Genomic DNA, 13,684 nt, shown 5'->3' on the forward strand with positions numbered 1-13,684 from the left:
AAACTCACTGCTCGAACAGCCCATGGGAGCACCAGAAATAGCAAGCAGCTCAGGCAGGACTGGGTAAAACCTAAAGGAAGAGCAATCAACATCAGAAACTTTAGATCTTCTCCTCATGGAGGTATGGAGCTGGAGGGTAGGATCTTCTAAGGAAGTTGTGTGGAGGGAGGCAGTTGTGGTTGTTAATGGCTTCCAAGTCTTCTCACCAATCCGGGAAATATGTAATGACCTCACCAGGACAGGAAAGCTAAGCTACCCATTTCCCTTGACCCTTCTGTGCATACATTGGGAATGAAGTTATTGCAGAAGTCAGCTCTTTGATCTGGAGCCTGCATACTCAAATCTCAGGCATACTGCCCTACAAGGAAGGAACAGTGACTGAATATTACATTCATCTGAAGTATTGAGTTCTGTCTTGGGGTGTCTGAGACAGAAAGCAGAGGATCATTATGCAGCTCCCCACCATAATATCCTAGATGTTGTTCAGCATATACAACCATATTCATTGTCCAAAGCCAGTCTCTTCTGTTATTGGCACTGTGAGGGAACAGTGCAGTGTTCCAAAGGGCAGTTGGTTTTGCATTTTGTGTTTGAGTGATAGGCTGCTGGCTAACTTGCAGTGAACACAGACACCCTTCTCTACACTGTGCCTTTGAGCTGTTCTCCTTCTTGTGGTCTACAGACAGAAAAATACTTAAAGCCATTTGCTAACTAGTGCCAACCAAATGGATGGGAAACATGTATGGCTTTCTTTGCAATAAAAAGCCTGTTATCCCTTGACATGGATTGCACAACAAAGAGCGACAATGGCTAACACGAGGGGACATAATTTTAAAGTGATTGGAGGAAGGTATAAGGGGGATGTCAGGGGTAAGTTGTTTACACAGAGAGTGGTGAGTGCACGGAACGTACTGCCTGCAGAGGTGGTGGGGGCAGATACATTAGGGACATTTAAGAGACTCTTAGATAGCCACATGAGTGATAGAGAAATGGAGGGCTATGTGGGAGGGAAAGGTTAGGTAGATCTTAGAGCAGGATAAAATGTCGGCACAACATTGTGGGCCGAAGGGCCCGTACTGTGCTGTAATGTTCTATGTTCTAATCCTTCCAACAACAGTCCCTCCAAGTGGCCCCACTATGGAGGACAAATGACTGGCTCCAGAGAGTGGCCTCTTGTATAGATCGATATCATTAATAAACGTTCATTGCTCGTAATAGTGTAAGTTTAGATCAGTGATTTATTGATGACTTCTATTTATTTTTATTTCTAAGAACAGTGATTGGAAGTCTGGTGCTGAAAACAGCAAACAGATGAACCCAAATGAATCGACCGATGCACAACTTACTTTTACGTTTCTGAAATGGGGAGGGGTGTGAAATGGGTGCTGGTGTGGTGGGGGCATCTCTGCATTGATTAAATTGAAACTTTCCAGCCACAGGCACTGTCAAAGGCAGTAAATAGGCTTTTTTTTGTTGTTAATGAATGCGCACTGGTACAGCTGGGATTGTTTAATATTTTACGAGCCTTACTTTGTTTTGCTCTGAATGATCTCGGGCAGTCAAGGATTTATGAAACATGTTTTTTTTTGCAACCCATCTGTGATTTCCTATCTTTTGTGGCCTTGAGAATATGTTTAAATTTATTAAAGAGAAGGAAAGGCTCATTACTTCAAAATAGCACCAAAGTGACACCGTGAATTGGTTATTAATGTATAGGCACTGCCATGGGGTAGCTGGAGTTTAATGATATCCTCGAAGAAAATATGAGGGTGTCACTTTCTGAAAAGTCATGCTAAATGTCAGCTTTTAAAGTCACGTCACTAATTTTCTACTATGCCACTAATGTTTTCCATAGCATTTAAGAAACACGGACCACTGCATTTTGCCGATTATCCCTTCACCTTCTCGGGCACTGGAAATGTGCTTGCACAGCCTGTTATTTAATCTCTAAATGTACTAATGGAAAAATAACATGTCTCTTTCACACTCGACTATGGTGGCTTGCGTGGTCTCTTCCCCTCGACCCCCACAAGATCCTCAGTAGCTCACTGTGCAAATATATCAGCAAACACCCCCCCCCCCCCCGAATGTTCTCTCTTAAACCTGATAGATACAGGCCATCGCTGAGTTACGAGCACCTGACTTATGGACACCCCTACATACGAATGAGTTCCCATAATATTATTAAATTCAAACATCCGACGAAAATACATACGCTTGTTCCTAAGAACAGCAGAACTAGTTTCCTCACTCTCTCCACTTTTATCAGTTGTTCTTTCTTATCAGTCTTATGTGCATTTGATGCCATTCATTACACAACTGTGGAGGCATGGTTATCATATGGAGTGATTTTTGTGTATTTTCTGATGTGGACAAAATTGACTTAAGGACGTTTTTAAAAACGGAACCCGTTCGTTACTCAGGGACAGCCTGTACTTAACTAGTGTCACAATACCGACTTAAATTTAATTTTATCAGTTTTGTTTGCTCTTTGTTTGTTTTTTACAGAGCATTGCTATTACTGAACTTCCCTCTGGATCAATCCATTTGTTGCTTTCCTCTTATTCTTCTATTGATGGTTTTGTTTTTGCTTGTTTGTCATGGGGAATGATTGGCAGTACCGGGGACTGAAAGGTGTTCATATTGATTGAAGCGGGGGTGGGGGGGGGGGGGGGTAAATAGTGAGAAAGAAGCAGGATCAGATCAGCTTGTTGAGGATGGAGACACAAGAGACTGCAGATGCTGGAATATGGAGCAACACGCAGTCTGCTGGAAGGAAGCGCGTCGAGCAGCATCTGTGAGAGGAACGGAATTGTTGATGTAGGGTTTCCTGATGCAGGGTTTTGACCCAAAACGTCGACAATTCCTTTCCTCGCACTAGTGCTGCTTCACTCGCTGAGTTCCTCCAGCAGATTGTTTGTAGCTTGTTGAGGATGGTGTGAACCAATGGATGAAGTTAGCTCACACATTTTATTTGGCCACTGTGGTTAAGTTCACGAGGGGAAATATCACTGACATTGTACACATGCTGGCTGGCTTGTAAATTTGGATTGGGACTCTATTTCTTTGCTTCGATTTGATAATAACTACTCATTGAGGAATTTGCTAAATGATCATAATATCAATGGAACTACTTAAACAAAGCTGTAAATTGTTAACTGCGTGTGTGTGAAGCTGCAGGTCTTAGCAGGGCAGGAGAAACACACAGTAGAACCCATATTTCACTTCCTCTTCAGAATTTGTGAATGGTTTTACCGGCAGCTCTGTGTGCCGAGACGACGGTTCCAAAAATGCTCAAAAATAAGAAGTGTTTCTTTTCACAGGTGGCTATGTATTTGGACTTGCAAGGCTCTGGGTCATGTGCAACACTTGGTTTGGTTCATGGAGAGCCAGCTTTGGTGCTACTTTGAAGTAATGAGTCTTTCCTTCTCTTTAATTAAATTAAATATATTCTTTGCATTTCGTTCACACCAAAGGCAGCATCTGTGGAGGGGAATGGACAGTCGACGTTTCGGGTCAAGCTCCTTCATCTGAACTGAAAGGTGGAGGGGAGAGAGCCAGTATAAAGAGGTGAGGGGAAGGGGTGGATCAAGAGCTGGCAGGTGATGGGTGGATCCAGGTGAGGAGGGGTGATGGGCAGACAGAGGAGGGGAGAGTGGGAACAGTGACAAAAGCTTGAAGGTGGTAAGTGGAGGTAAAGGGCTGTTCGGAGTGGAAGATGGAGCATGGGACCAAATATGGGAGGTGGGGAGGGCAGATGGGAATAGTAGGGGGAGGGGGCCCCGTGGAAGACTGGGTGGGTAATGGGCAGATAGAGTGGGTAGAGGAAGGGAAAGAAACAAGGGCGATGGAAGCTGGAGTGGGTGTAGGAGGAGCTGGGTAGATCAAGAGGAGAGACAGAAGGGGGAGAAGTTTACCTGAAATTGGATGCACAGAGTATGCCCACTCTGCATTCCCTTGCCTGCGTACTGGACGCAAGCATAATTTTCTCTGTCGGGGCTGATAAAAACGAGCCCTCTGGACTTCACTGTAGATGGCAGCAAGGAAGCGTCACTGAAGGTGAACCTCAGTGCAATTTGAAATCGCAGCAACCTTCGTATTCAAGGCAGGAGGGCCCTTTCTAAAATAAAAAGATCACTTGACAGTCCTACTGAATTAGGAAGTGACATTCGGTGGCAGAAGTTCTGAAAGGGGTGCATGATCTGTAAACAGAGAATGACGTCCTGAAAGGATTAACAGAGGTTTGGAGAAATGCTACAGTTAATCATATCCACTAGCAATCCATAAATAAAAGGATGAGGTCCATCCAACTATATGGGAACCGTGACACATCACACAGTGGTTATTAGAATCTCAGAACCTCACAGAACAAAGATACAGACCACAGCATTAACACATGGATAACTCCAGTGCCCAAGATGGTTTACTGTGTGTTAGCATTGACAGATTTTCCACTGTCATTTTCTAATGTTTATACACTGTCATTCTTTCTTTGACTGGCCCTTTTAACGGTAAACCTCACAATGAGAATGGAGACAATTAATCCGAAGGTTATTTATCAATGCCAAGATCTGTCGAGCCTCTGTTGTAACTGGAGGAAAAGCAATTTCACATTATGGCATTTCATTCTGAATACATTGTATTTAAAGCTCTCCATTTCTCTTTTGCAGCCTATTATCAGGTGAAAGAGTTGAGGCTGTAATGTTGTTTGTGACACAGGTGACCTGTTAGGATTTGATAAGTATTTACTGCAACACACCCTGAGGGTTGTCACATCTGCTGTTGGCAGAACCAATGGAAAAGAAATAACCTGGAAATGAGGCGTTTGATTTTTCTGGTTCCTACACTCAAGCATCTGTTGCTGTAATTAAGTGGTGCTCAATAATTGTAAACTGATGGTCAAATAAACATGCATACAACTCACTGGACTGCCAACATAGAATCTTCTGTTCTTAAAGCAATGAGGGGAGCAAATATATTCACTTATGCCGGAACAGAGGGATAACTTTTTTTTAGGTGGCAGCTGCCTGACTTTAATAATTAACTTTCCCAGAAGATTGCACTGTTTGTATAATTAATCACTAACTTAAGATTGTAAGAGAAAAGTCGGGGCTGGTAAACTATGGACCGACTAATAACTCAAGATTGTTCAGTTTCACTTTAACCGAAGTTTCAAACAATAAACCATTTTGTTTCTGTATTAATCCTCTACTAATAAACAACCCTGTCCTCAGTTAGGAACTTGTGTAGAGTCAAGAGGGAGAAGGAACCCAAGCTGTTTAATGCAGACACCATTGACACTGCACTGGTGAAGATCCAAGTCCACTTTATAGATTTTTGAATCTTCAGCCAAGATGGAATTACTTATTCATTCACTGTGAAGATTACACACACTCACTCACACATACAAAGACATGCACAAATGCACATACACACAAGTGCACATAACCACACACTTGCACATGCATACAAGCGCACACATGTACAAACACAGACATGCACACACATACAGACACAAACACACTTATATGCAGATACACACACACACACACACACACACACACACACACACACACAGATGATTCCTGTTAGCATTCAGCACTGCCTATGGAGGAAAGATGAATGAGAATCGAAAAATAATTACAGTCAAAGTCCTCATTATTCTGCACAAATGGATGTCCAACAAATGAATGTTTCTTTTAAAAATGATTGTCTGGTAAATAGAGTACTTGCCGATGTGGCTACAACTGACAGGCTAATCAGTAATGTTGGAGTGATGTTGTACCAGTTACAATAAGTGAGACATGGTGGCTTCTTGCAACATTCACGTCTCCTTCAGGATACTGACCTCACACATAAACTAAGAAACAAACTTCTACAGAATGTGTGTTTATAAAATGCAGAACCAGTTGTGTGGAGGCACTTGCAAATCAGGATCTCCTTGACGTATTTCAACGAACCAAACCTCATAGCAGCAGGCTGCTGATTGAGAAATTGCTTTGTTAAAGGCTGGTTCAGCTGGTTGGTAGTTGCAGGCAGTCTCAGATTGGGAGGACAGTCATTTATGACTAAGATGAGAAGAAATTGTGTTAGGTCATGTTTTTGCAATTGTCACCCCAGTGGGCTGCATTCAATGAATAGGCTCATGGGCTCTGTTTCTGCTGTAACCTGTGTGAGATCTGAGAGTGAATTCCCAGCATAAAATGCTGTGAAATCTCAGCAAGTTCTTGCTCTACCTTTGGAACCCATGGGATGTCCACAGGGAGTGTGCTGGCAAGAAATCGGCAGATCTCAGCCAGTCATTTCAGGATGTATGTGTTTGCCTGAAGTCCGGAAACCTAGCAGCACCGATACTGAGAAAATCGGCAGAATCCAGGCATTATAAAATGCCCATTTCCCAAACCTTTCAGAAGAATACAAAGGGTGCTGAATTTGTTTTTCAAATACATATATAAACATTGTGTACAATTTTAGTCACTGTTATAGGAAAGACATCATTAAACTGGAAAGATTGCAGAGAAGATTTACGAGGATACTGCCAGGACTCAAGGACCTGAGTTATAGGGAGAGGTTGGGCGGGATAGGACTTTATTCCTTGGAGAGCAAGAAATTAAGAGGTGACCTTATAGAGGTGCATAAAATCACGAGGGGCATAGATAGGGTGAATGCCCACAGTCTTTTTCCTAGAGAAAGGGAACTGAAAACTAAAGGTTAAAGGTTTAAAAGGGAGCTGAGAAGCAACTTCTTCACACAGAGGGTGGTGCATCCATGGAATAAGCTGCCAGCGAAGGTGGTTGAGGCAGGTGCGGTAACGATGTTCAAAAGACATTTAGATAAGTACACGGATAGGAGGGGTTCAGAGGGAGATGGGCCAAGCGCAGACAAGTGGGACTAGCTTGGTGGGCACCGTGGTTGGCATAGATGAGTTGGGGTAAAGGGCATGTTTCCATGCTGCATTACTCTGTGACTCTATATATACCCATCAAGTTATAAAGAAGGGTATATTGCATTTGGTTTAATAACTTCAAAAGAACATTATTTATTTTGGCTAATAAAGAGATGTGGTCCAACCTTTTTAAGTTCTGTATTAGGCAACGACTGATATACTGGGACTGGTAACTAAATGCTTACAGTGTATGTGCGGATGCTGGCATTATCTACAATATTTTCACTCAATCTGCTGTAGAAATACATGGAATAATAGTATAAACTAATTAACACAGCACCAGCTGTTGCCACTATTTGGCAGACATCTGTAAATTGGGAGCTGCAGTATTTTTCTGCGTAATTTAGTTTGTGCTGGAAGTCATGTCCTAATATTGGAAGCTTTAGAATCTAAGTTAACAGGCCATTGGTTTTGTGCAGGCTGATACCTTGTGGATGTTTGTGTGTGTGTCTACGTGTGTGTGTGTGTGTGTGTGTGTGTGTGTGTGTGTGTGTGTGTGTGTGTGTGTGTGTGTGTGTGTGTGTGTGTGTGTGTGTGTGTGTGTGTGAGAGAGAGAGAGAGAGAGGGATGGAGAGAAAGAGTAGACAGTTATCACTGCAGATGGAACAGATGGCAAATGTACAACTGTGAAAATTGATGGATGAGATATGATGTCATTACTTAGACTTACCAGAGGAAAAGATTTTTTTTAGGTATTTAACCTCTGTGTTTTGGCCTGAGCTAATCTTAATTTTTAATTCTGATCTCCTTTGACACATTGTTCATGATTTAAAATTGTTGCTTGTTTCCTTTTATGTTGTAGTTTAACCTCTGTGGATGGGAGGCCATCATTAATGTATTTCAGATAAAGGAAATTTATAGAAATTTTCCTCACGGTTCTCAATATATATTTGCTTGTCCTATTTGACTGTTATTTGTGATTTGAACCATATATCCTGAGATTAAATTACTGCAAAGCTAAAAAGCACATTTATATGAAAATTGGTGGCTCCCTTAATCTGTGAGCAGGGCCAAGGAAAGATAAGTACAATCTGCAAAAAGATTAGAATTCATTAGAAAGGCTGTTAAACTGATTTAGATGGTTAAACTTTCCTTTGTGAATTGCGAATGATTCTTTGCAAAGTCTGTGCATTAGTACATGTTTGCCTGGTACAGATTATTGAAAATCCATTTCCCTATTTTGTTATAATGGCAATGATTGCAGATAGACACCGAGAGTGATTCTGGATGCTGGATATGCGAGAGCTTGAAACACAACAAGCAGCTTGCTTCATTTGAAAGAATTAGGGGCAATAACGTACAAAGTAAAATGAGAGGACACTGTATCAATAGGGCACAACATCAATATTTATTCTTCAATCTATTTCAGTCGATGAGAATAGACCCACTGCTTTAGATTTGAACTTCTTTGTCAGAACTTGTGGCACACTGTGTAGAGAAGATAAAATATTAATGCAAGGTAAATATGTGCTCGCTGAGTTGACCGTGCCATATGGGCCTGGTAGTGTGAACAGGACCCTGGGCAGCCTTAGCTTGCCATATGGTGGGGGTGGAATAGAAAGGGTTAGAGCCTAGACCAAGCTGAGCTTGCCATATGGACTGGGCGGAGTCGAGTGCAAGCTGGCTGTTGCAAACACATCTGCACCTACCCTTCTCAAAGAAAATGTGCACAAGCATATATAAATAATAGAACTTTTTTTTAAGAAAGATTGACTGTTGGCTCAGATGAAAGTAGGTGAGCTGATTTCCATTGCTCCTTCCACACACAACAGCGCCTATTTAAAAGCTGAATAATCAAAGTGAGCTGGAATTTGTTAAAGAGTAGCATCAATCATTTATAGTGGTGACATTTTCACATCGCATTTAACATATGGTATACAAGAACACTTTACAATTGTATGCTAAAGATAGACAAAAGAACTTCTTACATTAATTATTGTATGTAAGAAGCATTAATAATATATTGTCAATTTTGTACTGAAATATAACTTTGCTTTGAGCTCATATATGCCTTATTTATGACATATTTATTATAAATGAACGCCGTGCTTGTTCCTTCTTCCTTGCTTCAGTTAATTTGTGTCTTTTTTTGAAGGGAATAACTTAGAATGAGCATGTGACTTTTTAATTTAGAAGAATCAACTTCTTGATAAATTCATGAAAATGTTGTAGGAACAAGAAATCACAGGCAAAGGAGACATTAACTATCTTATCAGGACTGCCAACGTGCATCCATAGTTACAGTGAAGGGTTCCGTGATTGTTTACAGTGGGTAAAGACATTTTGTTATGAGATTCTAAGGCTCTCATTAAGTGCAGCCTTTTCGATGATGTTACACACGAGGAGTTTGGCTAGAATTTGAACCAAGTCATGGACATACTAGACCTTGTCATCAGCAGGGTAGTGGATCCTATTGGGGTGGTGGCCTTGGTACGCTCTGTAAGGCCATTGCCAAAATAGAGGGGGAAGAGACCATTTCAGAACATTGAGTCTACCCAGCAATAAGGATCTAGATACGCGAGGCGTCAGCACAGCAGTCAAAGCGATCCAGCGCATTCCTTGTAAGTTCAGTCAGGACACCAGAGCTGGCAGTGGATGTAAGAACCATGTGGGGATCTGGCTGGGATTGTGGCTTGTTCTCTCTCAAAGCTTTGTCATCAATTCTTAGCCTCATACAGTACAGAAATAGGCCCTTCTGCTCACTACAACCATGCTGACCATAAGTACCCATCTATGCTAATCCCGTTTATCAGCACTTCCATTGTTTTTACACTGTTTTTTTCATCCCTTTCACGGGATGTGGCTGTTACTGACAATGGCAGCACTCCTCATTGCCTCTGAACCATGGAGGTGGATTAGAGACAATCACATTTCTGTGTCTGAAGCCAGGCCAGTTAGGGATGGCAAATTTCCTTCCATATGGGCTTTTACAACAGTCTGGTGGTTTCATAGTCACTGTTACTGGTTTTAGCTTTTTAATTCCAGAATAATATAATTAGGAATTTAATTTCTCCAGTTGCTGTGGTGGGACTCAAACACATGTCTCCTGACTACTGAGCCAGGCCTCTGGCTATTAGTAAGTCCACTGCTTGCTACTGTACTGTAAACTTCTTGCAAAACTAAGAGCAAGAAATCCTTATTGCCTGACAACCCTCCTCACACCCCTCCAAGCCCTTTCTCCCACCGCCTCCACCTCCATGGTGGAATGGACCCTTACTGTTTGCAGACAAATTCTAGTATATCCCACTGATGTTGGCCCTCTCACTATGGTCAGTAGTGAATGTTCTTGGCAAGCACCATCCTGGTTGTATCTTTGGAATGGCTGGCTCACTGATTGTGTCAGGAAAGCTCCTGAAACTGAAACATGGTACAGATTGTGAAATGGATATCACTTGTCTATCCGTTACATACATCAAATGGTTTAACTTTTACTTGCTTTTTAGTATGTACTTCACAAAAACTCTCATTGTTGAAGAAGAAATAATCTTTGAATGAATTGGACTGACTTCAAAACTGTTCCAAGTTCAGGACATGTACATGAAACTCTCTTTCCAACTACATAACGAGAGTCAATTCACTAAAGAGAATTCAGTGGTTCAAGAAGGCAGCTCATCACCTCCTCAAGAGAATTGGGGAGGAGAAATGAAAGTTGGCCTTTCTAGTAATGCACTCCTACTGTACAAGAAGATAAAAAGATAACAGAGCACAAGTTATATTGACTGCAATCAAATTGGTTTGTTTTATATTTTGTTTGATCATCATTGAAAAGTTAGCTTGAAATGAATCATAACAGGAAGTTTACTTTATGGATTAGTACAGGATTCTGGCGTTTTATATTCAAGCAAAATTCAGTTGCACCCAATATTGCAACCATAGCTCTGGCTAAAAGCAAACAAAACTAATCCAGTGGTGTTTGATGACAGCTAAGATTGACGTATGAGCTAATTGACTGGTAAACCAGATATCCTTTTAACAATTGAGCTACCAGCTAATCTCTCCATCCACCTCTTAAGAGCACCCTATAAGTAAAAGGTCTGGAATTTTTCTTGCATCACACTATTGGCAATCAGATATTGATTGACATAAAAATTCTTAATCTCAGAGGGGTGGTGTTTAGCTATTTAGTTTCAAACTGCTGTTGGCTTTAATTAGTGACTATTGGATCCTGGGGTAATTGAAATTGCTGTAAGCAATATTGCTGTAGGAAAGTTTAAGATATTTGTACCAAAATCCTCTCTCTGAATTTACTGATTAAATGACTTGCTAGTCTCATTGCACTGGAAAAGAACATGATAAAAGCATGTTTAGAGGTTCAAAGGGTCACCAATAACTGTAATCCCTGGCTTGAGATCTATGCAATGGACAGAATATAAGAATGCCCCGAAATACGAGCAGGAATAGGCTACCAAGTTGTTCTGTTCTGCTCTGCCATTCAATATGATCATGGCTGATCTGCCCCAGGCTGTAATTCCTCTTCTGTTCATTCAAGGACCTGACTTCTAAACTGGACTTTCAGCTCTGAATCTACTCAGTGGAGGTGTTCCACAGACGCTATGAACAAGAACTGGTTATTTTCATAATTGCCTGCTGAATTCTATGCAAGTTCTCACTTCTGCATGATTCCACACTTTGTGAGGCAGAATCCATCAAGATTTGGATAGGGTTCATGGATGTAGGAGACAATTTCAGTGGGCAAGAGGGATGGACTTCACATTCCCTTGATCTAGTCATTACAGAAATCATTCTCCCTGCCTACCACAAGGTAGATCATAGGCTTTAACTGCTTTATTTGCTGTTTAGTATATATCACAAAAAATTAATATTAAAGAAGAAATGATCTTTGGATGAATTGGGCCAATTTCAAAATTGGATCAAATTTGGGACATGTACATGAAATGCTCTCGATAACTGTGGTTTTACCTCAGCAGCTCCAATTTCTTCCCATATCTCAAAGACATACTGGTTGGTGACTGCAAATTACCCCCTTTGTAGGTAGGCAGTAGGGGAATCAGTGTGAAGTTGGTGGAGGAATGGACTTGAATGGAATACCCTGAGAGCCAGCATAGAATGGGCCAAATGGCCTCTTCTTCTGATGTGAAAAAGTATGAAATCCTGCAAAGAAGTGGGGATTTTGAATTTCAGTTCAGATGGGGGATGGCAGCCAATATCAGACCTTAGCATTACAATGTAGCATTTTTTGACAGCATAATCCTTGAAAGATAAGCAAGTGGGCGCTATATAATACTGCTGGATGATCCCATGGAATTACAAAGTTACGTTCTGGAGCAGAAATGGGTGAATGGTCCGCAAAGCAAAACTGAGAAGCTGGAAGGGCTAACATTGGCTCAAATAAGTGTTCCGAGCACTTCCACACACAGATTAACTGAGAGCTGCCCAACCAGTTGTGGGCAGTGAAATGAATTGTACAGCAGTGGAAAGTAAGTCTAACAAAGAATTGTCTGTAAAGTGAAGGCAGTTATCATTGTGTTATGATTTGTGAAAAATGAATGGACACTGGGTTAGAGTAAATGGGAAAGAATAACAAAAAACGATCTCATTTTCCCCTTTGTTGTCTAACCTCACATTAAATGACCCAATATTATTTCCTTGGTGAAAGTGAAAAAAAATGAATACAACACACAATTTATCTATGTTGAAAACTCAAACCTTTCCAAAAGCAATATGGTAAAATAGGACAACAAGTGCTATTTCTGTTGTTCACAGATGAAGTCCTGATCTCAAATCCAACTGCAAGAGACTGTTTTGAGAAGCTTTCTCTGGCTGGCCAACACCTACCACCAGGCTTCCCAGCTCCATTCCTCTTCCCAGATGGACTTTCTTCCATTGAAACTCTGCTGACAAATATCCAGGTGAGTGTAGATAGAGCTGGCGTTGTGATCTGGATTCCAGGATACATTCATTTTCTGAGGTCGCTGTAACGTTTTTATGTTGCTATTGCTTTGATCATAAAAAATGCTATGTGTATTTCCCTAAGCAATCAGAAAATGCTGCAAACATTCAGAAGGTCAGGCAGTATCCGTGGAACCACAAAAATCCTTTCTGCTTTATTTTAAGAGACAAAATAATTTGGTTTTAATTTGCAAAGAGGATGGGGGAGGGAAAAAAATGAATATAGTAGCGACATAGAGCCGAACAGCAGAGACACAGGCCTTTCGGCCTACCACATCCATGCCGACCCTAATCCCATTTGCCCGCATAGAGTCAATATCCTTCTGTGCCTTGCCTGTTTAAATGACCATCTAAATGGCTTTCCAGTGTAGTAAGCATATCTGATTACACCACCTCTTCTGGAAGCAAGTTCCAGATATCAACCGCTCTCTGGTTAAAAAAAAACTTACCCATCAGATCCCCTTTAAAAACTCCTTCTTCTCAGCTTAAACCTATGCCGTCTTGTTTTTGGAGAAAAGACATTGACCGTCTATCCTATCTATGTCTCTTATTATCTTACGTATTTCTATCAAGTCACCTCTCAGCCTCCTTCGCTCCAGGGAAAACAAGACCAGCCAATCTAATTCTTGTCAAAAATAAATCCCTTCTGCACTCTCTCCAGAGCAATCACATCCTTTCTATAGTGTGGCAAAACTCCAAGTGTAGTGGTTAGGTGACTGATCTAGAAGCTAAAGTTCTGGTTCATTGATTTGAACACATGAGGTTAAGACAAAGTGACTGGAGTATATTTCCCTATTCAGAATACACCATGTTTAGTAGCTCAGACAA

General features: G+C 41.2%; 1 protein-coding gene across 2 annotated transcripts in view; it reads left to right on the forward strand.

Annotated features, from left to right (window-relative positions):
* The window catches only part of LOC127575842 (dachshund homolog 1-like), a 489,887-nt gene that overhangs the window by 429,636 nt on the left and 46,567 nt on the right, over nt 1-13,684 (forward strand). For both annotated transcript variants that reach the window (XM_052026010.1, XM_052026011.1), the window contains one exon: nt 12,671-12,816. In XM_052026010.1, coding sequence (XP_051881970.1) covers nt 12,671-12,816 — 146 coding nt within the window. The remainder of the gene's footprint in view (nt 1-12,670; nt 12,817-13,684) is intronic.

This window comes from Pristis pectinata, chromosome 11 (genome assembly GCF_009764475.1).
Source record: "Pristis pectinata isolate sPriPec2 chromosome 11, sPriPec2.1.pri, whole genome shotgun sequence".
NCBI classification, from domain to species: Eukaryota; Metazoa; Chordata; class Chondrichthyes; order Rhinopristiformes; family Pristidae; genus Pristis; species Pristis pectinata.